Source organism: Mustela nigripes, chromosome 4, assembly GCF_022355385.1.
Source record: "Mustela nigripes isolate SB6536 chromosome 4, MUSNIG.SB6536, whole genome shotgun sequence".
Taxonomy (NCBI): Eukaryota; Metazoa; Chordata; class Mammalia; order Carnivora; family Mustelidae; genus Mustela; species Mustela nigripes.
Window position 1 is genome coordinate 163727238 of NC_081560.1, and position 27373 is coordinate 163754610.

The window sequence follows — 27373 nt, forward strand, 5'->3', positions numbered from 1 at the left end:
CTAGATTAATGGAACTGTTAGCCCTGCTTCTGCATTCAATCTGACCTGTCAGGGAGCCGCTTGAAAATTCCACGCCACTTGTGAGAGAATGAGCGTGAACAAGGCAAATAAAGTCTCAGTATTATTATGAAAATGCTTGTCACGGCACAGACTCTGAGAGGGTCTTAAAGGCCCCCGGAGCTAACTGGACTACCACACTTTGAGAACTGCTGCTCCAAACAAATACCCTTTGTGGAGTGGATGGACGCCTTTGATTCCTACAAATAACTCTGTTTCCTGGACAGCTGACATACTCTGCCTTCTGTCAGAGCCTCCCGTGTGCGCCTCCCTCCTCTCTTGGCCAAAGTCCTTCCTCCTGTGAGGCCAGTGGTACCTCTGCAGCACTGTCCAGTTAGACTGATGGGACACTGGTGTGGGTGGCTCTCTGGAAACTTGGAATGAATGCAGTGCTCTTGGTTAAGAACATAGAGTGGCTCTTAAGTCTTGAACAGTGTGAGACGGACAGTCTTCTTTTAAATAAGTGAGAGTGTTGCAGATGATAGATGTTTGTTTTTCAAATTAAAAATAGCCTTTTAGGGCACGTGGGTGGCTCAGTTGGTTAAGCCTTTGCCTTCGGCTCAGGTCATGATCCCAGGGTCCTGGGATCGAGCCCCACATCCGGCTCCCTGCTCAGCGGAGAGTCTGCTTCTCCCTCTCCCTCTGCCTGCTGCTCTGCCTACTTGTGCTCTCTCTCGATCTGTCAAATGAATAAATAAAATCTTTTTTTAAAAAATCTATTAAAATGATAAAAGCAATATTGGGTAGAAAAAAAGCAACATAGAAAAGTAAAAAGGGGAGGACCCACTAGGCCGCAGAGTTCGTTAAGCAGCAGACTCTTTTTTTTTTTTAAGATTTTATTTATTTATTTGACAGAGAGCGAGAGCACATAAGCAGATGGAGCGGCAGAGGGAAAAGGAGAAACAAGCTCCCTGCTCAGGAGGGATCATCAGGTTATGGGATCATAATTTGAGGCAGCGTCAGTAGCTTAACCAACTGAGCCACCCAGGCACCCCAAGCATCAGACTCTCCATCTCAGCTCAAATCTTAATCTCAGCCTGACGTTTGGGTTCCACAGTGGTCTCCAGGCTGGGCTTTTTAAAGTGGAGCCTACTTTAAAAAAAAAAAAAAGTAAAAAGAGGAAAATAAAAGTAATTCCAAATCTTACCACCTAGTAGCCATCATTATCAGCACGTAGTGATTCTTTTTTGTATTACTGCATGAAGTATACATTTAATACCCTTAATTGTAAAAAAGCAAAGCAAAACAAAAAACTTATGTATTCAACTTACAGAAAAACTCCAAACTTATTTTCATCACACTTTTAGTGGAAATACATGAATGAAATTTGTGAATTTATATTATTCAGCCTTCAGTAAGTCTTTGCATGACTACTGTGTACCAAGGTAAACACTGTGCTTGTTGTAGGTGATAATGAAGATTCTCATATAAAAACCTTAGGAACTTTAGGTCAAGTAAAATGGAACAGATACCTATCTACATACATAATAATAAGAGGTAGAAAGTAATTAGTATTTTAAGAAGATACAATTAGTGTTTTAAAGAGGAACATATAAATTATGAAGAGTTATATGAGTTCAAAAGAGGGAGATTCCTACATTGGGAGAGAGGAGATATGGAAATGTGATTCAATATGAATCTTGGAAGATTTACCATTCAAAGATGGAGCCGGCAGGACTTTGTGGTTTGGGGAGATGGTATAAGTAGGAGCAAAGATGAGAATTGAGGGGAACTGGAGGTTTATAGAGGAAATAATATGTCATTTATTAATGATAACTTTTTGTACATACAATGGGTATTCTCCACTTTACATTAATTAAATTTAGTCCTCACTACTCTGAGGTAGGTTCTAAAAGCTACTCTGTTTTATAGAAAACTTAAGCTAAGTAACTTGTCTGGGATCACACAAATAAGTAGTGGGGCCAAGATTTGAAGTCCATCCTTGTTCTTAAACATATCTTTATAAAGACATTTAAACATACTCTGAAAACATTGAGAAACATTGAAAAAATCTGACTTAGAATATGAAGATGAGGGCTGTGTTTTAGGAAGATTAATTTGGCATTCAGTGTATATTTTCTTCAGTATAATTTATTATACATATGTCTGTGTACTTATTTCATAGTTAAGAGACCGATTTAATACTCAGTATGGTATTTTATTGCATTCATGGTCTCTAGTGTATTTACCAACTTGCCTATTATTGGACATTGGATTTGGACAGCAAAATATGAAATAATGATTGTCAGTTGGTCTTGATGGATAGTACCATCATGAATTGCATTGTTTTCTATGTGTTCTAGGAACTGCAAATGGATTTCTCATGGAAGTGTGTGTTGATTCAGTAGAGTCAGCTGTAAATGCAGAACGAGGAGGTAAGACAAAAGAGAATAAATGACAGTTGGCAATCCTCCTTAAAGTCTGAAAATGGGGGTGCCTGGGTGGCTCAGTTGGTTAAGCATCCAACTCTTGATTTCTGCTTAGGTCATGATCTTAGGATTGTAAGATTGAGCCCCAGGTCAGACTCAGCGCTGGGTATGGAGCATGCTTGGAATTCTCTCTCCCTCTCCCTCTGCCCCTCCCTCTGTCCTTTCTCTCCCTCTAAAGAAAGGTCTGAAAAGGAATCGTATGAACTGATCTTGGGATCCCTTGTGATCTCTAAGGATCCTAGTAATCTTTTTGAAAACAGCCAACCAACTGGAAAACATACTGGAAAATTATCATCTTTATCATCTTCTAATCTTACTCCTCTAATAGATCACATTTTGAGTCAAGTGTTCATAATAATGCTTACTCACCAACTTCATGTTTTTTCAATTGAACTTAGCAAAGACTTCATTTTTTTTTTCAAATTGTTGATTAAAGATGATTTAAGAGTTTTGCTGCCATTTTCATCATCAAGACTTTTATAATGATCTTTCTTTTTAAAATCTTTATAATAAATCTTTCTTTTTAAAAAGATTTATTTGGGAGAGAGCAAAAGAGAGAGCACAAGTGGGTGGAGGGGCAGAGGTAGAAGGAGAAGCAGGCTCCCTGCTCTCAGGGCTCAATCCCAGGACCCTGAGATTATGACCTGAATTGTAGGAGGACACTTAGCCAACTGAGCTAACCACGTGCCCCCATTATCTTTTTTTTTTTTTTTTAACATTATTTGTTTTACCTCCAGGTTTGTTTTGCATTCTGAACCTGCTTTAATGGGGGAAATGTAAATATTCCCCTCATCTCAGGGTCAGAAATTTTTAAAGACTTTTTATCATGGAAAATTTCAAACATATACAAAAGTAGAATATGTATATTGAATCCCCATGTACTCATCACTCAGCATCTGCTAGTTTCAGCACATGGCCAATATTTCAACTATATCAGGAAATCAGGACACTTTTCATAAACAGCAACATAGTATAGGGGTGCCTGGGTAGCTCAGTTGGTTAAACATCTGGCTCTTGATTTCAGCTCATGCCATGATCTCAGGATCAAGGAATCTGCTTGAGATTTTCTCCCTCTCTCTCTGCTTCTCCCCCTGCTGTCATGTGTGCATGCACATGCTCTCTCAATAAGTAAATAAATTTTTTTTTTAAGAGCCACATGGTAGGGGCACCTGGGTGGCTGGCTCAGTGGGTTAAAGCCTTTGCCTTCGGCTCAGGTCATGATCTCAGGGTCCTGGGATGGAGCCTTGCATTAGGCTCTCTGCTCAGCGGGGAGCCTGCTTCCTCCTCTCTCTCTGCCTGCTTCTCTGTCTACTTGTGATCTCTGTATGTCAAATAAATAAATAAAATCTTAAAAAAAAAAGAGCCACATGGTATGTATTTTCAGTTTTACTGGCAAAATTTGGTCTTCATGGAATATTCTTTGTATTTTTAAAATAATCCTCTGAAAATATAAAAACAGTTCTTAATTTGGCAATAAAAAAAGAGTGAAGTTCTGATATGTGCTACAACATAGATGAATCTTGAAATTCATTATAAATGGAAAAGAAGTCACAAAATACCACATGCTATATGATTCCACCTGTACAAAATGCCACATTAGGTAAATTTTATTATTTTTTTAATTTTTTAAAGATTTATTTATTTATTTATTTAACAGAGCAAGAGAGTGAGATCAAAAGTAGGCAGAGAGGCAGGCAGAGGAGAAAGGGAGGAAGCAGGCTCCCTGCGGAGCAGAGCGCCCAATGTGGGGCCTATCCCAGGACCCTGAGATCATAACCTGAGCCCAAGGCAGAGGCTTTACCGCAGTTTGCACCCAGGTGCCCCTCACATTAGGCAAATTTTAGGGTCAGAAAGTAGATTAGTGGTTGCCTAGGGTTGAGGGGCATGGGAGAACAGAGGTGACGGCTAAAGGGTATGAGGTTTCTTTTTGGGATGAGGAAAATATTCTAAAATTGATTGTGGTGATGGCTGCAAAACTCTGTAAGTACACTAAATATTAAATTGTATACTTTAAATGGGTGAATTATATCGTATGTGAATTATGTAGCAATAAAGATTTTTGTTTTTTAAAAAACAAATACATTTTTAACTTATAGGTCATAACAAAAAAAGCTGTGGCCTTTGGCCTGCAGTGGATTAAGATATTGTCAGCCTGATCCATTCTTTATAAGTTTTTTTTTCATTTTTTTTACTTAATAATTTTAGCACTGCATCTTTTAGTAGGGTGTGAGAAATTGTACTATATTACATGAAACATTTAGTTTTCACTTATTAGCAGTATGCTTCTTCTATAAAGAACTTTCCCTCATCAACTGTTTATCTTGAGGTTCAGTTTCTAGAAGAAAGGTAGGATAAATGCTTGCTCCTTTTCCCATTTACTGATTTTTGGATAATGAGTTTATTCTCTATCTCCCAGTGAATTGTTTTATCATCATGAATTTAGATTTAGACATATTTGATATGTTTTACTCCTCTATAGCTATTCTTCTTATTGATTCTCAGAGTGTCCCATGTTTGGCTAGTAGGAGCCTCTTCAGCCTAGATGCTGAGACTCTTTTGACATGACCCTGTAGGCTGGTGGCTAATCTGCTTTTAGCATTCACTTATTCTTGAAATTATTTTGATGTAAGCTATTTAAAATTACCTTGTACTTTTATATATCTTAGAATAATAAAGACTCTTGCAAAAGATGATCAGTGAAGGTCGGGGTTCCACTGTTGTCAATCCAGACCATATTTATTCTGAGTCACATCCTTGTACATGGAGAAGAAACCCTGTAATACAAAATTTCAAGAGACCTAGCTTAACTTGAATTAACTCTTAAATTTGATATAAGTAACACCAGATGAGTTGCCAAATATAGTTGGGATTAAAAATATAGTTTTATAATTTGATATCTTTCAGTCCCTAAGACTCTGCTCTATATTTGGAAAAAAATGTTAAGTTTACTGTTTCATAAATGTTTATTTTGGATGATAATTTCTGAGAAGTGCTTCTTAAAATTTTTCTTAATTTTTAAAAGTTTATTGTATTGAGCAATTCCTTTTTTTTTTTTTTTTTTTTTTACATAGGTGCTGGTCGGATTGAATTATGTTCTGGCTTACTGGAAGGAGGAACCACACCCAGCATGGGTTAAGTGTTTTCCCTATTTTCTGGTAGGAGTTTATAGAGCCTGGAGACAATAGAAAATATGTTTCATTGAGATCCTTTACTAATGTTAACAATGTTAACATGTGTGTGTGTGTGTGTGTATTAGATATATATTAGATATATATATTATATATATATTAGATATGTTAACAATGCTATAGATATTAAATTAGTTACAGGTGCTTATGGTTGTAAATAAACTTCAAAGATGAGATCCTTGTACATAAAAAAGTTGAGAGATAATTACTTTTAACATTATCTTTTCATCCTGGCATCTTCAGCATATTGACTTTTGTCTTCATTTCTCCCATCCTGGTCTTTGTGCTGTTATCATACATTTTGCTTCTGTATATGTTAAAAATACATACACTCCACACTGTATTTTTTAAAATTATGTTATATTAGTCACCATTCAGAACTTCATTAATTTTTGAAGTAGTGTTCCATGATTCATTATTTGCATATAACACCCAGTATTTTTGTTTAAAGAGCCAATTGGGGTGCCTGGGTGGCTCAGTTGGTTGAGCATCTGACTCTTGATTTCATCTCAGGTCATGATCTTAGGGTTGTAGATTGAGCCCCATGTTTGGCTTCCGCACTCCGTGGGGAATTGGCTTGAGATTCTCTCCCTCTCCCTCTGCCCCTCCCCCATCAACTAGTGCTCTCTTTCACACACTCTCTCTCAAATAAATAAATCTTCCAAAAAAGAAGAATCAATTATCTCTTTTAAAGAGATTAAACTAATAAGAAAACAATCATGTATTTACCTATGTGTAGTTACTATTTCTGATGTTCTTCATTCCTTTATATATGTCCGTATTTCCATCTGATTTCATTTTCCTTCTGTCTAATGTAATTCTTTTAACATTTTTCTTGTAGTACAAGTATGCTGGGGATGAATTCATTCAGCTTTTATATATCTCAGAACATCTTTCCCCATTTTTTGGAAGTTATTTTTGCTGGGTGTAGAATTCTAGATCAATAGTTTTTTTTTTTTTTTCCTTCTTTCAGTACTTTAAAGATGTTTCTCCACTGTCTTCTTGCTGGTGTTATTTCTCATATGAAATATCATCTATACCTTTGTTTTTTTGTTTTTCTATGTAATGGCTCTTTTTTGTGGTTGCTTTAAAACTTTTTTCTTTATTCCTGGCTTGAGCAATATGATATGATATACCTGATTATAGTTTTCTTCATGTTTCTTGGACCTGGGCATTTGTAGTTTTCATCACATTTGGAAAATTTTCATCATTCAGTGTACACCACCCCTTCCTTAAGAGACTTCAGTTATACTTGTTTTAGGCTGCTTAAAGTTGTCCCACAGCTCACTGATGAACTACTCTTTTTTTTTATAAGTAGCCTCCACGCCTAGTGTGGAGCTCAACTTGGGGCTTAAACTCACAACTGTGAGATCAAGACCTGAGCTGAGATCAAGAGTCAGACACTTAACCAACTGAGCCACCCACGCACCCCTCTTTTTATATTAATTTACCTTTTCTCTGTTTCATTTCGCATAGATTCTATTGGTTTGTTTGCAAGTTTACTAATCTTTTCTCTGCAATGTCTAATGTGCTCTTAAACCCATCTAGTATATTTTTCATCTCATACATTATAATTTTCATCTTTAGGAGTTTAATTTGAGTCTGTTATATCTCATATATTGTTTCTGAACTCTTTCTAAGATTTGGAATAAAGTTATAATAGATGTTTTAATGACTTGGCTGCTAATTCTAACATCTATATCAGTTCTAGGTTGGTTTCATTTCAATGATTTATCACCTCATGATGCATCTTCATTTCCTGCCTGATAATTTCTTATTGGTTATCAGACATAAATTTTGCTTTATTGGATCCTGGATATGTTTGTATTCCTATAAACACTCTGAAGCAGTTGGGTTATTTGGAAACAGTTTATTCCTTTTGGGTATTGCCTTTAAAATTTGTTAAGCAGATCTGAAACAGTGGTCAGTCTAGAGTTAATTATTCCTACTACTGAAGAAAGATCCTTCTGTGTACTGTACCCACTGCCCCATGAATCTTCAATTTTTCCTATCTGCCTGTTGGGAATGGGTATTATTTTTGACCTGACAGATGTGAATGAAAGGCACTATTTTTTCTAATTCTTTTAGTGCATTTTTCCCTGGCTTTGTACGATTCATTGTATATATGCACTCAATAATACTGAGCTGAATACTGAAGGGAGAGTCTCTGCAAATCTCCAAAATTTCTTTCTGTTCTCCCTGGTCTTCTTTCCTGGGAACTCCAGTCACTTGGTCTCCCTGGACTCTCAGCTTTGTCTCTTCAACTCGGAATTCTCTGGCTTCCACTTGGGTTCCCCCTTTCTATGCTGCAGCCTAGAAAACCCTTAAGGACATTAAATAGATAGATAGAAAGAAAGAAAGTAAGAAAGAAAATCCTCAAGGTAGTAATTTGGGCCAGTTATAGAGCTGACTTCGTTTGTTTCCCATCATTCAGGCATCATTGTTTTTTGTTGCTTGACACAAAATCTCTTGCAACCATTGTTTCATATATTTTTCATATTCATATGTGTTTTGGTTTTTATAGGTGGGAAGGTAAATCCAGTCCCTGTTACTCTGTCTTGGTCAAAAGCAGAAGTCTGTGTATGAATTTTTGACTCTTCTGTGTTATTCTAAAGTTGATAATAGCATTATTTAGTATAAAGGGATTATATATGCAATAGCTCTTTGGAATCTTCTCACTGAAGGAGAGCATTCCCTGGCCATTCTGTGGTATCTTTAGAACATACCTAAATTTGAGTGCAATCTGTGTTTTGCAACAGCAATCGTGATTTATTGCTTGGTATTGGGCATATTGCTATCCCATGCAAAATTGGGGTTCTTTTAGGAAGGAAGAAGTAAATCCATCCTGCCTGTCAAAAAACATACACAATTGATTCCCAATACATGGTGCTTTGGCTTATGGCTTTTGGGTTTATGATGGTATGAAAGTAATATGTATTCAGTAGAAGTTGTACTTTGAATTTTAAATTCTGATCTTTTCCTGGATTAGCCATTTGTAGTATGATACTCTCATGATGCTGGGCAGCCACAGCTCCCAGTTAGCTGTGCAATCACAAGAGTAAACAACTGATACACTTGTAACCATTCTGTACCCACATATCCATTCTGTTTCTCACTTTCAATACTGTTTTCAATAAATTACATGAGATATTCAACAGTGTTATAAAATAGGCTTTCCATTGGATGATTTTGCCCAGCTGTAGGCTAATGTAAGTTTTCTGAGCATGTTTATGGTAGGCTAACCTAAGCTGTAATGTTCAATACGTTAGGTGTATTAAAGGCATTTTGACTTAGGATTTTTTCAGCTTAATTATAGTATAAGATGTAATTGCAATGTAAGTTATGGAAGATCTTTACTATAGAAGGTTTCTGAGCTAGCAATGAATTGTGTCATTTAGGTATTTTTGTTCATAGATCTCTACATAAATTCACAAGTAGAACTTTGCTCTTTTTTATATTATTTTGTATATTATTTTCAAAAAAGGTTTGATAAATTTCTTTGTTCATTAAAGGGTCATAAACTTTAGAGTTATGTAAACATCTCTGTAGTAAGTTCTAAATAGAGCTATAATCAATCAGAAAGGAAAAATCTTATGGAATATACAGGCAGAATATTGAGCCTGTTATATTACACTTTAAAACGTCTTATACCAGGAAAAAGATTTTTTTTTAAAGATTTTGTTTATTTGACTGAGCAAGAGATCCCAAATAGGCAGAGAGGCAGGCAGAGAGAGAGGGGGGAAGCAGGCTCTCTGCTGAGCAAGGAGCCTGATGTGATGTCGGGCCTGATACCAAGACCCTGGGGATCATGACCTGAGCTGAAGGCTGAGGCTTAACCCACTGAGCCACCCCAGTGTCCCCAGGAAAAAGATTTTTTTTAGTCAGCTGACAAGTGCTTTTAAAAATGCAGTAAATTCCTTTTTTTTTTTTTTTACTAAATTGCTCTTTTTTACCCTTGATTCTCTTATTACTTTACTTCTATTATATACACATTTTTAAAAGAGTATTTTTTTAAAGATTTTATTTATTTATTTGACAGACAGAGATCACAAGTAGGCAGAGAGGCAGACAGAAAGAGAGAGGGGAGAAGCAGGCTCACTGCTGAGCAGAGAGCTTGATGTGGGGCTTGATCCCAGAACCCTGGGATCACGACCTGAGCCGAAGGCAGAGGCTTTAACCCACTGAGCCACCCAGGTGCCCCTCTGTTATATACACATTTTTAAATTAATGTTGTCATTCCCTTTAGATCCTCCTTTCTCTGGTTTTCTCGGCATTGCTTCCTTTTCTTGTAGAAGTGATACACAAGAGCAAATGTAAAAGGCCAGTAAATTTTATTGACTTCCTTGAGCTGTTAGTTCACATTTGAATTTTATTTTTTTTTAAAGATTTTTAAAATTTATTTGAGAGGGAGAGTATGTGAGAGAGAGAGAGAGCACAAGCAGGGGGAGCTGCAGGGTGGGAGGAGAAGCAGGCTTCCTGCAGGGAGCGCAATATAGGGCTGGATCCCAGGACCCTGAGATCATGACCTAAGCTGAAGGCAGACAGTTATCCCACTGAGCCACCCAGGCACCCCTTACATTTGAATTTAATTAGTCTGCTCTCTATTCTTTTAGGTGTCCTTCAAGTAGTGAAGCAATGTGTCCAGATCCCAGTTTTTGTGATGATTCGGCCACGTGGAGGTGACTTTTTATATTCAGATCGTGAAGTTGAGGTGATGAAGGCTGACATTCGTCTTGCCAAGCTTTATGGTGCTGATGGTTTGGTATTTGGAGCATTGACTGAAGATGGAAACATTGACAAAGAGTTGTGCATGTCCCTTGTGGGTAAGAATGTAGCCTCTAGTGATAATTGCATTTAATCCTCCTGATATTGAAAATAATATAACATTGTGTGTCATCTCAGATTTAAAGTAAAGAAAGAAAAACGCAAGTTTTTCTGAAAACTGGCTTTTCAGTCACACCTGCAGACACTTAAGCTAACCTATTTAAGCAGTAGTTATGTAGATGTTTGGGGCAGAGGGTATATGTGTTCTAGTCCTATGACTCCTAAGTGTAAGTTGTTATAGATCAAGTTCTGTTACTGTTCCTGGAAGGTTTTTTGTTTGTTTGTTTTAAGATTTTTATTTGTTTATTTGACAGAGAGAGAGAGAGATCACAAGTAGGCAGAGAGAGAGGGGGAAGCAGGCTCCCCACCAAGCAGAGAGCCTGATGTGGGGGCTCGATCCCAGGACCCTGAGATCATGACCTGGGCAGAAGGCAGAGGCTTAACCCACTGAGCCACCCAGATGCCCCTGTCCCTCAAAGGTTTAAGGGAAGTTTACCTTGATTCCTTTAATCACTACACGAAAAACTTTAAAAGCTATTGCAATTGGTGAGGATGGGGAGATGTGGAGAGGATATAAGCATACTACTTATATTACTAGGCAAAGTCTTTCTTGAAGATTCTCAGAGTGGTAAAAGTAATAGATATAATGCTGCCTTTATACTCACCAGATCGCATAATTTTTATTTGGTCTAGCTAAGGAGTGGATGACTGTTTTTTGGTATGAAAATCAGAGATTAATGGAAACATAGGAATTCTGAATTTGGAAAGCTGCAATTTTGTTATTTTAGTTCACTCTTTTTACTTCCTAAGAAAGGAAAGTATAAAAAAGTCTCACCTAACATGGAAAATTCTGTGTATAGTAATCAGTGATGATCTCCTCATTTATATTGTTATTTGGCTTTCTTTTTATAGCTATATGCCGTCCTCTACCAGTCACTTTCCACCGAGGTGAGTCATTTCCATTTTAGAAGTTCTGTTGAACAGTTTCAGTTTTCTAATTTCACCAAATGCCATAACCTTTTTATGGAATGCAATACTTGAGATTTTATTTATTTGACAGACAGAAATCACAAGTAGGTAGAGAGGTAGGCAGAGAGGGAGGAAGGGAAACAGGCTAGCAGGCTCCGTGTTGAGCAGAGAGCCGATGCAGGGCTCTATCCCAGGACCCTGGGACCATGACCTAAGCAGAAGGCAGAGGCTTTAATCCACTGAGCCACCCAGGCGCCCAGCCAGTTGTTTTCTTTATCCTGATCTTGGGACGGACTGTTTTAAATTTAGAGATGCACAATTTGAAGCTTCGTTATGAAAAGTTGTTAAAAGTAAGTGGTAATGGTGGTGGTGGATTATAATAGAGGGGGAGATTAAGAATTGGCTACAAGTATATGTACCTGTCTAAGCAAGAATTTTGAGATTTATTTATTTTTTGTTTAGATTTTTTATTTTTAAGTAATCGCTACACCCAATGTGGGGCTTGAACTCACAACCCCAAGATCAAGAGTCACCTGCTCTTCTGATGGAACCAGCCAGGTGCCCTGTGGTTCATTTTTATTAGATTGCCTTAGACCATATGCAACCACCAAAAACCACTGTCAGTGAAATGATATGTATTGTCTGTCTTAAGCCAGACAAGACCAATCTAGGAGCTAGTAGTAACAGCCAGCTTTCTCAGATGAATATAAGATTCATGGGCAGAGAGAGGGGTGGATATCTACATAAGAATTGGATACTATTAGGAAGGAGGAAAGACAGAATAGATGGAGATAGGCAATGAAGAGATGTTCACTGTTGCACATAAAACTATATTAATTGTCTGCATCAGAATGATTTCTAAAAAGTATCTGATAATTTCATGTAAAAAATACCTCTTACTTATAAATCAAGTAGTTCTAATTTCTGTATACTTTTGTCAAACCTTGGTTGGTAAAATGTAGGAACAAGTAACTGTTTTGCCTGAAGAGGGCACTCTGTTATACATGAAAAGAAAGAAGTCTTGTCATTTTTTTTTAACTTGATGATATGTGCTTGAGAAATTGTTGAATGTTTTTCTGACCTTTTGAGTAAGCAAAGATTAGTATAAGGGTGGGCACTGGCATTTGCATCTCTTTATAGAAATTAGAGATAAAACATGTGTTACCCTTGTTTCTTTTTGAAATGAATAATACCACCAGATAACTGTTTTCTTGACTTGCTGTTTAGTAATGTTTCTCATAAACTAGCAATAACTAAAAGATGTTAGAGTGTTTAAAATTCAGCACCTTGAGAGTGGCCAATAAGCAATCATTAAATATGAAAAGTAGTTTAAATTAGTAAACTTTTATCTGAAAAATGTGTAGTTTAAAGTTTGGCATGCTAAATAATTTAAAAAATAAAGGTGTCATGTAGAATGTATTTTTCTCTGTTCTTAAACTAAGAAAATCATTTCATATTTCTTTTCCTTCAATACATTTAACAAACATATTTTCATGTTTTCAAAATTTTACTTTGTCCTGGGTTCTACATTTTTTTCATTCATGTGTTTAATGAGATAGTATGATAGTTTAATCACTAGTGAGGCACTGCTGCAAAAAAAGGAAAAGCCTCTGTGGTATATTTAGCTGTCTGTATACACTGAAGGGTAAAGTAAAGGGGTCAAGCACCTAATCCACTATAGATTAGAACTTCCATATTATGTACCAGTGCTGTGAACCAAAGCAGCAGTTTTTCTTTTTGAGGTTCCTAGTGCCACTTTCCTCTCTGAGGAGGAGAAAAGTCTCTTAGAAAATAGAATGGAATTGTGAATATAGATAGACTATTGTAAACAACTGTCCTTATACTGTGAGACTTAAGTATTTGGGGTAAATGGAATAGCATAAAATATTGTCAATAATGAGAATGTGAACCAAGGCCTTTTTTAGAACTGGTCAGTGTAATGTTTGTCTGAGGTCCAGTTTGTCCAGTTTATCTGAGGCCTTAAAACAGAATTTTCCAAACTATCATATTTATAGTTTTACCATACCTGAGTGCTACGTGGCAAATTTATTTAATAATTTTCTTTAAATAAAATCTAAGAGAATTATTTTAAAGAGAGACTTTTATAACTCATGAAAAATGGAAATGTTTCACTTCAGATCTGTATTTAAGTAAATACATCTTTTTAAATTTGTGTTTATTTTTAAATACATCTATTTAAAATGTTTACCATCTAAAATGCATACGTTGGGGCGCCTGGGTGGCTCAGTGGGTTAAGCCTCTGCCTTCAGCTCAGGTCATGATCTCAGGGTCCTGGGATCGAGTCCCGCATCGGGCTCTCTGCTCAGCAGGGAGTTTGCTTCCTCCTCTCTCTGCCTGCCTCTCTGCCTACTTGTGATCTCTGTCTGTCAAATAAATAAAATCTTTAAAATGCATACCATTATGGTATGCAGACTGTGATATGCTGATAAACTTGTTCTTGGACAAAAAGAGCTCTAATATATAGTATTTGTAGATTTCTGTGGTTTAAATTGTCTCACCTTGACTGATTTCAAGCTGTCAATGGATTAAAAATGGTGCTTGCAAAACTCTTGAATATTTAACAATTAACTTTGGCTTGCCAGTACGAGCTAAGTCCAGCACACCACTGTGTGTATACTACATTTTGAAAAGCACTGTATTAGAGGATATCTATACAAAATTCAAATCAATTTTATTTATTTCAGCCTTTGACATGGTGCATGATCCAATGGCCGCTCTAGAGACCCTCTTAACCTTGGGATTTGAACGAGTATTGACCAGTGGCTGTGACAGTTCAGCACTAGAAGGGCTACCCTTAATAAAGCGACTCATAGAACAGGTATACATAATTTCTTTCCTTTCTTCCTAACTCTGTTGTGGTTGCTCCTGATATTCTGTTGTTTAGCTAGGTTAGGTAACTAAATATTACTGACTTAATAGTTCCCCTATACAGAAAAGCAATCAGGTAGTAATATATTTATATAGTTCTCATTTCTTTAACATAAGTGTTAATTATTTTTTTAAAGATATATTTATTTTAGAGAGATGGGGAAGTGGGGAAGGAGCAGAGGGAGAGGGAGAGAATGTCTTAAGGAGACTCTGTACAGAGCCAAACACAGGGCTTGATCTCAAGACCCTGAGATCACAACCTGAACCCAAACCGAGAGTCGTATGATTAATCCATTGCGCCAACAAAGCGCCCCTCTTTCAAATGACTGTTTTTAGTGGTTAAGGCTCTTGAGGTCAAATTACAGACAATGCTTAAGGATTTAACCTAACTTGGATAACCACAGAAAATTTTACCTTTTGTCTGCCATCAGCATTTCATAGTTTTTTTTTTTTTTTTTTAGCATTTCATAGTTTTAAGCCATATCATCTCACTGTCAGCCTACGTATACTCAGGAGATCCATATAAAATTTGAAATAATTATCATTTGGAAGTGAGTTCTAAAACAAAATTATATTCTTTTATCATCTCTCCCTATCTATCAAGATAGGAAGAAATACATTTTTCACTTGTATCAAATTTCCAGTATAAAGGTGACTTTGTGGTATGTCTTTTTTTCTCACACCAGTCTAGCACCATTCTAGGTTAGTGAGTACAGACTTTGAGACAAGAATTCTGGATTTAAGATTCAGACGCTTATTTGCTCTGTAATGTTGAATAGATTATTAAGCCTCTGTTTCCTTGTGTGTGCAACTGAGATAAGTTTATTACTTCCTTTATAAGGTTGTTCTGATGATTGGTAGAGATAAGGTCTGTAACAGCCTTAGTACAGTGCTTGACGTATAATAGATCTTGCTACATTATTATTACTAATGCTGTTACTAATATTTTTTAGTGTTCCTGTGTAGAAATCTGATATGTTCACTTTCCTATAGCCATGAAAATAATTTTCAGAAATTTCAGCTAAGGATCTGATGTGACTTTGCTAGTCTAGAACTTACTGATTTTGTAAATATTTATTAAGTATATATTAGCTATAGGGCATTTGTACTATGGTAATGACCATCGTGTGTGTGTGTGTGTAGAGTCACTACCCTTACAGTTTGGTGTACAACAGGCACTTTAATAGACTAGGCAATTCTAATAGAGTGCTATAAAGAAAAGTCCTAAGTGGTACCTGGCTTGGATCAGTCAGTAAAGCATGTAACTCTTGATCCCGGGGTCATGAGTTCATGTCTCATGTTGGGGATAGAGTTTACTTAATAAAACAAATTTGAAGATGCTCAGGGGGCACATTTGAGAGATTTGGCAAGGGGTTAGCAGTAGTTAGTTCTCCAGAAGAAGACACATCACACACATTGCAGTGTCTTACTCATTCAAGTGATGGTTAAGAGTTATCTATGTAAAATGGGTAGAAAGAGTAGGTGACTGCTTCATGCAGAAGAAATAGTACATACAAAGGCCTGGAAAAAAAGTTAAGCATGACTTCTGACATACTGAACAAACCAGAATGTTGAATACAAAGAAAAAAGTACTGTCCAGAGCCTTGAAAACTGTTGAAGAGTTTGGATTTTATCCTTGGGGCAGTGGGGAGGTCTGAAGTGTTTTAAAATAGAAGAGCTGATGAATCAGGTTTTCATTTGAAATTGTTACCATGGAGGAGACAATAAGGTGGATATAATGCCATAGTCGTGTCTTGCATTTCATAATCACTGTGTTGCATATGTGAATTGTAGTTTATCATAGGTTGGCAGGAAGCACTGGGTTAAATATTCTCATACATTAACTTTACTTATTTTTTATAAAATAAAAATTGCATGTATTTAGGGTATATGGGATATTTTGATATTAATATTAGTGAAGTGGTTACAGTCAGGCTAATTAACATATCCATCTCCTCATATAGTTATTGTTCATTGTGTGTTTGTATGTGGTGAGAGCACCCAAATATTATTGTCTTAGCAGATTTTCAGTATTCACTACAGTATTATTAACTATAGTTTATTGTATATTAGATCTGCAGATTTATTCATCCTGCATAATTGCAACTTTGTATCCTTAGACCAATATCTACCCATATTCCCCCCCTCCTCACTCATGATAGCAGTGTTCTACTCTCTTTTTCGGGTGTATTTGACTTTTTAAGATTCCACATATAAGTGAGATCATGCCAACTTTACTTTTTGAAGCAATCACCTAGCAGTGTGCTATACTGGTTAAAGCATAGGTTTTGGGATTAGAAAGGTCTGTGCTTAAATCCTGGTTTTGCCACTTACTAACAGTAACTCTGAACAAATTACCTAACCATTCTAAACTTCAGTTTCTTCTTCTACAAAGTTAGTATATTAATAGCACCTACCTGCTAGAATAGTTGTGGATTACTTCAGATAACAGCACAAAGTCTGATATGTAGCTATCAATCACTTTGATAGCTTTAGGTAAGTAAGCATAAAGTTCTCAATAATCTTTTTATAGAAATCAGCCCCCTCCCAAAAGTGGTAGTTTCATTTGTTCATGTTTTGGAAAGCTTTCACTTGGAAGAAAGAGTTAAATGTGATTTTTTCTCCTAAAATCATTTCAGTATTCCAGATAGTAATATTTTGTATTATAGATGCTTTGGTTTAATACATTTGAGAATACCAAATGGTCTTATCCTACTTATTTCTCTGAACAATTATTAAATTCTAAGAGTTAGCCCCTTCCCCCTTTTACTCTCTAATTTCGTTAACTTGCTTTATAGTTTTCTCATTGTACATATTACTACCTAAAATTTTATTATATAAGTATACCTATCTGTTGTCTACTTTCCATGAACATGTAAACTCCATGACAGTAGGAATGTTCTCTTGTTTACCATGTCAGGGAGGAAAGACTGTTTCTTTGCCTTCTTAGATTTTGTGTTTGAGGGCTTAGGAAGTAAACTGATAAAATACAAAATACAGATCAGTGAGAGGAAAAAACAGATTTTAATCAAGTATTTACATGATTTGGAGTTGACAAAGAAATGTAACTCAGAGGTGCTAGAATTTGGATCTTATATACCATCTTAATAGGTAAAGAGAAGTGGGGAGAAGGGCGCTTAGGAATTTAGAAAAAGGAAGACAGCATTTATGGGGTTGGGGAGAAAGACTTTTTGGAAAGATAAATAGATGGACCCTAGTGAGAATAAATTGAAGATACTGTAGTTTTGTGACAATGTCTTTTTGGATGTGGTACTAATGAGTTGCTCCCAGAGAGGGGATTTTTGACAACTGAGTTCTTTTGAGTTATTTTGGGAGGCTTTGCTTTTAGGGCAGATAAGGAATTTCAGGAATTCAAATGCTTTCAGCTCAAAATCATTTTTATGACACAGTGTCATATTCTGGGTCCTTTCAACTACAATATTCTCTATACCCAGAACAGTGCTTGATGTGGTAGGCACTTAATACATAGTTGTTGGATGGATGGATGAGTGAGTAAAGTGACACTGATAAACACTTTTATGATAGACCAGTTTGATCAGGGTTAAAAAAAATGATCAGAAGGAAGTTCTCTGAAAAATCTACAAAAATGCAGTCTACCGATTTTTTTCTATGGAAAAAGAATCTAATCCTTTTTGGTAACTTCAGAGCTACCTTTTCAAAATGATATAATTCATCTGTCGTGAAAAATTATGTGCTTTTTCAGTGACAAATGGGCCAGAAGTTGACTTTGAGGCCACTTTTGATTATTTTACTGAATCTCTGTTACTTAAATACTAGTCTGGGGATTCTGATTTCCTCATTAGAGAGTATGAGTTGTTGCCTCAGATCTGCTAAAGAGACTTTTTTTTTTTACACCTTAAAGTATTGTAATGTGCCACTAATTCATCAGTCTCTATTTCCTTTTTTGCACCCTTGTATCATTTTTTAACTAAAAAAATTTGGAATGTTTTTCATAAGATAACTTTTATAATGTATCTAGCTCTTTGGAGCTGTTTTAGAGTATGTTGCTATTACATAAAGATCCCCAAAAGTCATAATGAATGCTTATCTTAACTTTACACTGCTACTTACTTAGAGCTCATTAAAGTATCTGTAACTTGTCTGAAAGGTATGGGAATGTCTGTTTCTCTGTCTACTCACAATAATGTCTGTCGTCCTCCCTATTTATTACCTTTCCTTTTTACTGTCTTTATGCTACCGTTGCTTTTGAGAGTTTCTGCTTCTCTTCCCTTCCTTGCATTTGTTATTTCTGGTGTTCGCTAATTTTTTACTTTAGTCCATTCTTTCTCTTCTGTCCTCTCATATCCTCTTTTTCCTTTCGTTTTCTGTCCCTCTTGTCACATCGGGCATGCTACTACCTCTTCTTGTTTTCTCCCCATTTTCCCTTCCCCACACTAAGCCAATCTTTTTGTTTTCTTATTTGTCCTAACTGGACATGATATAGAACTAAGTATTCTCAACATTAATTGTATTTGTTGAATATATTAGTCATTTGTTTCATTTTTTCTGTGGAAAAAGAAATTAAGCTATATGTAGCTCTTTATTGAAATTTTTTATAGTTCAGTAGCACCCAATAGAAGAAAGATTATGTACCCAACCCTGAGAGCATAAGCTGCTTAGTTGAAGCAAAATACTTGGAATTGTTTTGAGGGACAGAATTAGCTGATCCAGTATTTAAAAGACTCATCTCAAGCTGCACACATGAAGTCAAGCAGAGAGAGTCAGTTATCATATGGTTTCGCTTATTTGTGGAGCATAAGGAATAACACAGAGGACATGGGGAGATGGAGAGAAGGGAGTTGGGGTAATTAGAGGGGGAGACACACCATGAGAGACTGTACACTCTGAGGAACAAACAGGGTTTTGGAGGGGAGAGGGATGGGAGGTTGGGTGGTGGGTATTATGGAGGGCACGTATGGCATGGAGCACTGGGTGTGGTGCATAAACAATGAATTCTGGAACACTGGAAAGAAATCTTAAAAATTTTAAAAATAAAAATAGAAAAAAAGAATCACACATGAAGAAATTCAATTTCCATGCAGTTTCAGTGGTTTCATTCTAAAAATTAGTGAGCTTGACATAGTATGTAATTATTTTTAATTTAAATTTTAGTGAACATACAGTGCAATATTGGTTTCTGGAGTGTAGAATTCAGTGATTCATCACTTACATACAATATTCAGTGCTCATCACTATTTAATACCCATCTAGCCCATCCCTTGCCTACATCCCTACATCAGCCCTCAGTTTGTTCTCTTATCATTAAGAGTCCCTTGTTTCCCTCTCTCCTTTTTTCTTTTCCCCCTTCCCATATGTCCATCTATTTTCTTTCTTGAATTCCACATATGAGTGAAATCATATGGTAATTGTCTTTCTCTGACTGATTTATTTCACTTAGCTTAATACACTCTAGCTCTATCTGTATCATTGCAAATGGCAAGATTTCTTTTTTGACAGCTGAATAATATTCCATTGTATATATAAACCACATCTTTATCTATTCATCAGTTGATGGATATTTGGGGTCTCTTCATAGTTTGGCTATTGTTGGTAATGCTACAGGGTGCACATACCCCTTCAAATCTGTATTTTTGTGTCCTTTAGGTAAATACCTAGTAGTGCAGTTGCTGGATCCTAGATAGTTCTATTTTTAACTTTTCACGGAACCTTCCAACTGTTCTTCAGAGTGGTTGCACCAGTTTGCATTCCCACCAACAGTGCAAGAGGGCTATCCTTTCTCCACATCTTTACCAACACCTGTTGTTGCATCTTGTGTTCTTAATTTTAGCCATTCTGACATGTATGAGGCAGTATCTCATTGTGGTTTTGATTTATATTTCTCTGATGATGAGTGATGTCAAGCATCTTTTCATATGTCTGGTATCCATCTGAATGTCTTTGTTAAGGTGTCTATTCATGTATTCTCTGCCCAGTTCTTAAATGAGTTCTTTGTTTTTGGGATATTGAGTTTAATAAGTTCTTTATAGATTGTGGATACTAACCTTCATCAGATATATCATTTCAAGTATTTTCTCCTATTCCATAAGCTGCCTTTTAGTTTTGTTGACTATTTCTTTGCTGTGCAGAAGGTTTTTTTCTTGATGAAGACCCAGTAGTTCATTTTTGCTTTCGTTTCCCTCGCCTTCGGTGATGTGTCTAGTAAGAAGTTGCTGTGGCCAGGGTTGAAGAGGTTTCTGCCTGTGTTCTTTTGTAGCATTTTTATGGTTTTCCATCTCACATTTAGATCTTTCATCCATTTTAGATTTATTTTTGTGTGCAGTATAAGAAAGTGGTCCAGTTTCATTCTAATGCGTGTTGCTGTCCAGTTTTTCCAATACCATTTGTTGAAGAGACTGTCTTTTTTCCACTGGATATTCTTTCCTGCTTTGTCAAAGACTAGTTGACCATATAGTTGTGAGTCCATTCTGGGTTTTCTATTCTCTTGCATTGATCTGTCTGTCTGTTTTTGTGCCAGTACTATACCATGTCAATGGCTACAGCTTTGTAATGTAGCTTGAAATCGTGATGCTTCCAGTTTTTTCCTTTTCTGGACATGCTTTGGCTCTTCAGGGTCTTTTGTGGCTCCATACAAATTTTAGGATTGGTTGTTATAACTCTGTGAAAAATGTGTGTGGATAATGTATAATTTTTATTCTGTCATCACTACCTACCTGTTACTAGTAGTTCTACTAAATCTGCATTTGGTTTATATCCTTTCAGCTCTCAGTGATACAGAGCATATCCCCAAAACTTATTAGGAAATATAATGAACATTTGAATACAAATAAGGGAATTTCAATACCTATCATCCAGAATTATCAGAAATTAATCCATATAGTCTAATTTTATTACGTAAAATCCAGTTAAGTTGACTTGTGGCTTTGTTTAACTGATATAATAAGCTAGGGAATTTAGTTGAAGATACAAAATTTGAGGAGGTTGCTTTTTTTCCCCCAGTAATTTATTGTTACACTGTGCTCTTTTTTTTCTGCTAAAATCTTGTTTAAATTCAATTTTCATTCCACTCCATACTAAGAACTCAGAATTAGTAAAAAAAAAAACAAAAAAACAAAAAGAAACCCTCAGAATTAGTGCTATTTTTCAGTAATGACTTTTCTTACAGTGATGTGATTATTCAGTATTTATACTGTAGTCCCCTATTCTTTGTGTTCATCACAGTACAAGTCTTCAAAGCAATAGAAAGAGTTACTGTGCTAAACAATCTTATTAATCAATATCCCAAAGAAATAGAGATGACTATTGAAAGTTAGATATTAGTACTAGTTTTTAAAATTTAATATACTTTCACTCATGATTCTGTTCTCACTGCCTTATTACCCCATTTGAGAGAAAGATATTAAAATTTGTTTTTTTTTTCTTTTTTCAGGCAAAAGGGAGGATTGTGGTAATGCCAGGTATTTAATTATCTATCCATTTGTTAGTGTAAACTGAGGTGCAGTGAAAGAAGAACAAAGGAGGCAGGACAATATGGGAGAAAATATTAATACATGGTATTCAGAGAGAAGAATATGTAATTTGATTACAACTTTAAGATGGGAGATCTGTGCTGGAATTTAAAACTTCAGATATGGAGAACATTCTACCAGGAATTAGCTCAGAGAGTAGCAAATAGGGAAGTAGATTGTTTGGGGTTGGGGTTTCTCCATGTTTGCTTTCCCATAGTATAGAATTTTGTGAATATGGATGTTCATCTCTGATGAGACACACCAAGTTTGATACTGCTATAATGAGTTAGGGCCAAATATCCTAGATGTTATCAAAGTGTAAGCAAATGTTTAGGCAATATCTATGGACAGATATAATACTCACTTGATTCTTGAAAATCTCAGATCACCAAATTCTTCCTTAAAGCCAGAACAATTGGAACATATGCTCCTGATGATGACCATAAGATCAACTCGGTGCATATTGGCTCATTAGAGATGAACAATTTTTTTTAAAGATTTTATTTATTTATTTGACAGAGATCACAAGTAGGCAAAGAGAGAGCGGGAAGCAGGTTCCCTGCTGAGTAGAGAGCCTGATGCGGGGCTCGGTCCCAGGACCCTGACCTGAGCTAAAGGCAGAGGCTTTAACCCACTGAGTCACCCAGGTGCCCCTAGAGATGAACAATTTTTAAAGAATTAATAAGGAGATCTAGAATCAGAGTGAGACAAATAGAAAGACAATCTTAATTTTTTCATATTAATTTTCTCAAACATACAAGAAAGTTGGAGATAGCATAATGAATACTCATATATTCATTCCCCAAATTTAACATTTTGCCACAATTGTCATTTTTTACCCTTAGGCATTTTAAAGTGAAAAGTGTCATGACATTTTATCTTTACACATGTTAAAAAAAGTCTTTGTTCTTTCAGCTTCTTAGGGCTCAGTGATATTACTGTACCACTACGAAAAAAGAAAACAAACAAGTTAATGAGTCCAAAAGAGTATGTAAAGTCAAGTTACTTCAGCAACTTGAATAGTTGAAATACCAAGTACATATTTTAATCAGTCATTAAAAAATCTTTATTGAATACATCCTGTATATTAGGAAAGAAGAATATAAAGATGAGTAATTTTATATTTTTAATCTGGCATCAGTTCAGAATATGATTGTTTATATAAAAATACTTAAGAGATTATTCAACAAAACAAATGAGTCATTACAAAGTATGGATTGTGCTGTTTTACTAAAGTAGAATCAGATTCTTCTGTGTAAAACAAAGTTGATATTGTAATAAATAAACTGTGTAACACCTTGCATTACTCCAATTTCCAAAGAAGTTTGTTTGTTTTTGGGCTAAAGAGAGAACTTGTGTCTTTCAGACACATCTCTCGGGCTGTGCTTTTGTAGCTTCATCCTCAAATGTATCCTTATTTTTTGTTAATTTGATTTTGCTTAAATTGAGGGGGAGTAGGGATAGATTACTCACTTATTTTTCCTTGCCCTAGAACAACCTTTTTAAAGTCAGGATCATATGATGTTATCATATAAACCAATGGATGTAGAAGATACTATCATATAGGTTCTATGGTTCCATCATAAGGTTTTATGACCCTATTAGTTGTTCTCCAGAACCTGTAGCCTATGTCCTTTATCATTTTTTCTAATCTCATTCTAGCTTAGTAGGGAGAGAGTAACTCTTGAGTCAATGAGAAATTTTGGTATGGAAATTTCAGGTAGAGCAAGCAGTCACTATTATTCATTAAATTTTATATAGAATTCTGTTTGACTTAATGGATTACTTATTCTTCCAACAGGGGGTGGTATAACAGACAGAAATCTACAAAGGATCCTTGAGGGTTCAGGTGCTACAGAATTTCACTGTTCTGCTCGGTCTGCTAGAGATTCAGGAATGAAATTTCGGTAAAAATGTATTCTTTGATTCATACAAGAAGGGACAGATTAATCTGTTGTTAGAGGAAAACCTTAGTTGATGGCATGATTAATGAATGGAATGTTTTGAATAATATGTAAGTATTGCAGTCATTTTGCAGTTTTTCAATTGCAAAATGGTTTTAACCTGCCTCACATAAGCAGGCTCTTCTGAACATAGGTGAACTTTATATTTTTAAGTCATTGCTGAACTTAGACCACTTAATAATAAACCCTAATTCAGCAACTGAGCTTCAAATGAGTCAGGTATGTATGGATGTCCATTCAACTGTGATTTCCTTTAGCAGAGTTAATAACTATGGTGTAAGGATGGAAGAATCATAGTCATTTTTATCCCTCCTACATTTAATACTTAGTCTTCTCTCACCTTTGCTATTTTTAGTTACTTTGAAACTATGCCACCATTAAGAAATTGAAACTATTGAGGGTTTTTTTTTTAAATACTTTAGAAGACTCCTGTAATTTAATAGTTAGTAGTTTATTATTTCTGTTTAGAATTGGGGGAAATGAGATGTAAAAGAAACAAGACCCTTAGAACTACATTTTTAGACATAACGTCAAGTATATTGTTAGGTACATTTGGTTACTAGATGTTTCAAGTAATTAATAAAAATTATGAAATATGGGGATCCAGGATCCTTGACCTACCCATATTCTTGAACCATTAAATAGTCTATAAAATGAAGCACTGGTAGGAGAGCTCATTTAACAACTTATGTAATTACTGTCTTTTTATTATTTCTGTTGCAGAAATTTCTCTGTTGCCATGGGAGCCTCTCTTTCTAGCTCAGAATATTCTCAAAAGGTAACAGATGTGGCACAAGTAAGGACTTTGAATGCTATTGCAAAGAATATTCTGGTTTAGCCAGACCTCTCTGAGAGACATGGATATCACAAGATGAAGGTAGAAGAGTAATCTGTAATTATGACACAGCTTTAACCTTCTTCTCTGGCCCGGACTGTCACAGTTTGAGTCTCACATGGCCATGGAGAGTGTTTTCAAGAAGACAAAGAATTCGAGCAAAGCTACGAATTTGCTTTACTTAATCTTGCCAGCCATCTCTGTTATCATGGTTAAATGTGGTGTATGCTTCTTCCACAGACAGAGGTTAGTCTGTTTTGTGGAATTAATTGATGAACTGGGAAACTGGACTGTAAGATATGAATTTAGAGTGTGACTTCAGGGTCAATTTAATAGCAGTATTTTGCTTTTTCATTTGTAAAATAAAAATTTCCATTCTATTTTGGTAGTCTTTTTAAATTTAAATTCAATTTAATTAACATATAGCATATTATTAGTATCAGAGGTAGAATTTTGTGATCTTCAGTTGCATAGAACACCCAGTGCTCATTCCCTCAAGTGCCTCCTTCATGCCCATCACCCAGTTATGCCACCCTCCCACTCACTTCCCCGCCAGGAACCCTTTTTTTTGTTTCCTATAGTTAAGAGTCTCTTATGGTTTTTCCTCCCTCTTTGTTCTTATTTTATTTTTCTTTTTTTCCCCGTTATTTTTCTTTCTTTCCCCATATGTTCATCTGTTTTGTTTCTTAAATTCTACACATGAGTGAAATAAAATATTTGTCTTTCTGTGCTTTGCTTAGCACAATACCCTCTAGTTCCATCCATGTCATTGCAAACGGCAAGATTTCCTTCTTTTTGGCACTGAGTGATATCCCATTGTGTACATTTATATATGCCACATCCTTATCCATTCATCTGTCAGTGGACATCTGGACTCTTTCCATAGTTTGTCTGTTGTGGACGTTGCCACTGAATACAGTCTGTAGCCAGATATAAAAGGGAAGATATTTTTCTTTCATTTTTTCCTTTTTTTATGTACTCATTAGATGGGCAAGACACTAGGATTCAGAGTAAAATGGTTCAGCATAAAAATTTCAATACATGGGAAGCAGGATATAAATGTTTTCAGACTTATAAAGGCAAAAGCTATCTCTAGTATTTACCAGATTACTTCTTCCTCTAGTCCCAGATGGAGAAGTGACTTAGCCACAAGGTTCATCTAACAATTTACAAAGACCTATAGTAATAATTGGGGAGGTTATTGATGTTAGCAAAATAGCTGTTTCTTTCAACTGAGGCCACAGATAGGGAGAATGGATTCTAGTGATGAAAAAGGCTTTTCCTGGAGTGGGTCCCAAATTGTGAAGTTCATCACTAGCTTTATCTGTCACTTTCATATTTATAATCTCATTTTATATTAACAACACACTGGTAATAGAACTGTTGTTTCTATTTTAAGAGAGTAACTGAAGAATAATATGAAGAGCTTGCCCTTAGAAAGTTAGTAGTGTGGTCTCTATGAATAGTGTGCATAGACTTGGGTACTAATGGTTGTGTATAGCAGGAGCTTTGCCTTTATTCACATGAGTCCCTTACCTCACTTTTAAAACTTATATTCTTTCCCAACTTTTTCAGGTATAATTTCAATGTGGAATATTTGCTGGGTAATTTAAGAAAAAGGAGAGGCAAACTATTAAAAACCAACAATGTGGGGTGCCTGGGTGGCTCAGTGGGTTAAAGTCTGCCTTCCCCTCAGGTCATGATCCCGGAGTCCTGGGATCAAGCCTCATATGGGGCTCTCTGCTCAGCAGGGAGCCTGCTTCCTCCTCTCTGCCTGTCTCTCCACCTACTTGTAATCTCTGTCTGTCAAATAAATAAATAAAATCTTAAAAAATAAAAATAAAAACCAACAATGACCTCAGTTATTTCTTTTCTTGGTTGTTCAGACTATTAGTAAAGATAATAAATATTTCAAAAAATAGTTTTCATTATTGACTTTAAATGTTATAGATACAGATAATATAAGTATCTCACACACACACACACACACACACACACACACACACACACACATAATCATATTTAGTGTTTTGGCCCGGCCCTCCCCCATGCTTGGACTTTACCATATGATCTTCCAAAGATAACAGCAAGTCATGTTATCATCTCATTTTTATAAATACAGATTAACTAGGGATGTGAGAGGTAGGATGAATTGCTCAAACTTTAACAAAATCAATATTGTTTATGAGACTTGACTGCTAGGCTATTAACCTTCAGGTCTTCTGCTTTAAGATGTTTCTGGCATGTGGATGTGCTACAGAGAGCAATACTCCTAGGAAAATCAGACACATCTTGGATATCCTAGTTCCAGTTTAAGCATGAGAAAGTTGATCTAATATTTTGAATATTAAGTCCCTCATTTGTAATTCAGGAATAATAACTAAACCATGGTTCCTGGTTAAATGATATATTCAAACACCAAATACATAGTGAGTACACATTGAGTGTTCCTTTCTTCTAAAGTTTTGTTTTCTTTTGTTTTGTTCTTTCAATTTGAGAGAGAGAGCATGCAGCAGAGGGAGAAGGAGAGGGAGCCCGCTGAGCAGGGAGCCCGATGCAGGGCTCAATCCCAGGACCCCAGGACCCCAGGACCACAACCTGACTGAAGGCAGACGCTTAACCGACTGAGGCAGGCACCCCAGTTCTTTTCTTCTAATTTCGCTTTCTAGTATCAGTCTTTGATAGTTCAAAAGCCCTTCCCAGGAATGTAGGCATTGAGTATTGAAGCTAA

At 35.9% G+C, this 27373-nt stretch overlaps 1 protein-coding gene across 1 annotated transcript in view; it reads left to right on the top strand.

Moving 5' to 3' along the window:
• Positions 1-25022, top strand: part of CUTC (cutC copper transporter) — a 26101-nt gene extending 1079 nt beyond the window's left edge. The window contains exons 2-9 of the mRNA XM_059398332.1: positions 2361-2432; positions 5558-5617; positions 10288-10497; positions 11411-11446; positions 14173-14306; positions 21765-21792; positions 23645-23750; positions 24531-25022. Of these exons, the coding sequence (XP_059254315.1) occupies positions 2361-2432; positions 5558-5617; positions 10288-10497; positions 11411-11446; positions 14173-14306; positions 21765-21792; positions 23645-23750; positions 24531-24645 (761 nt within the window). The 3' untranslated portion in view covers positions 24646-25022. The remainder of the gene's footprint in view (positions 1-2360; positions 2433-5557; positions 5618-10287; positions 10498-11410; positions 11447-14172; positions 14307-21764; positions 21793-23644; positions 23751-24530) is intronic.
• Positions 25023-27373: the final 2351 nt, after the last annotated feature.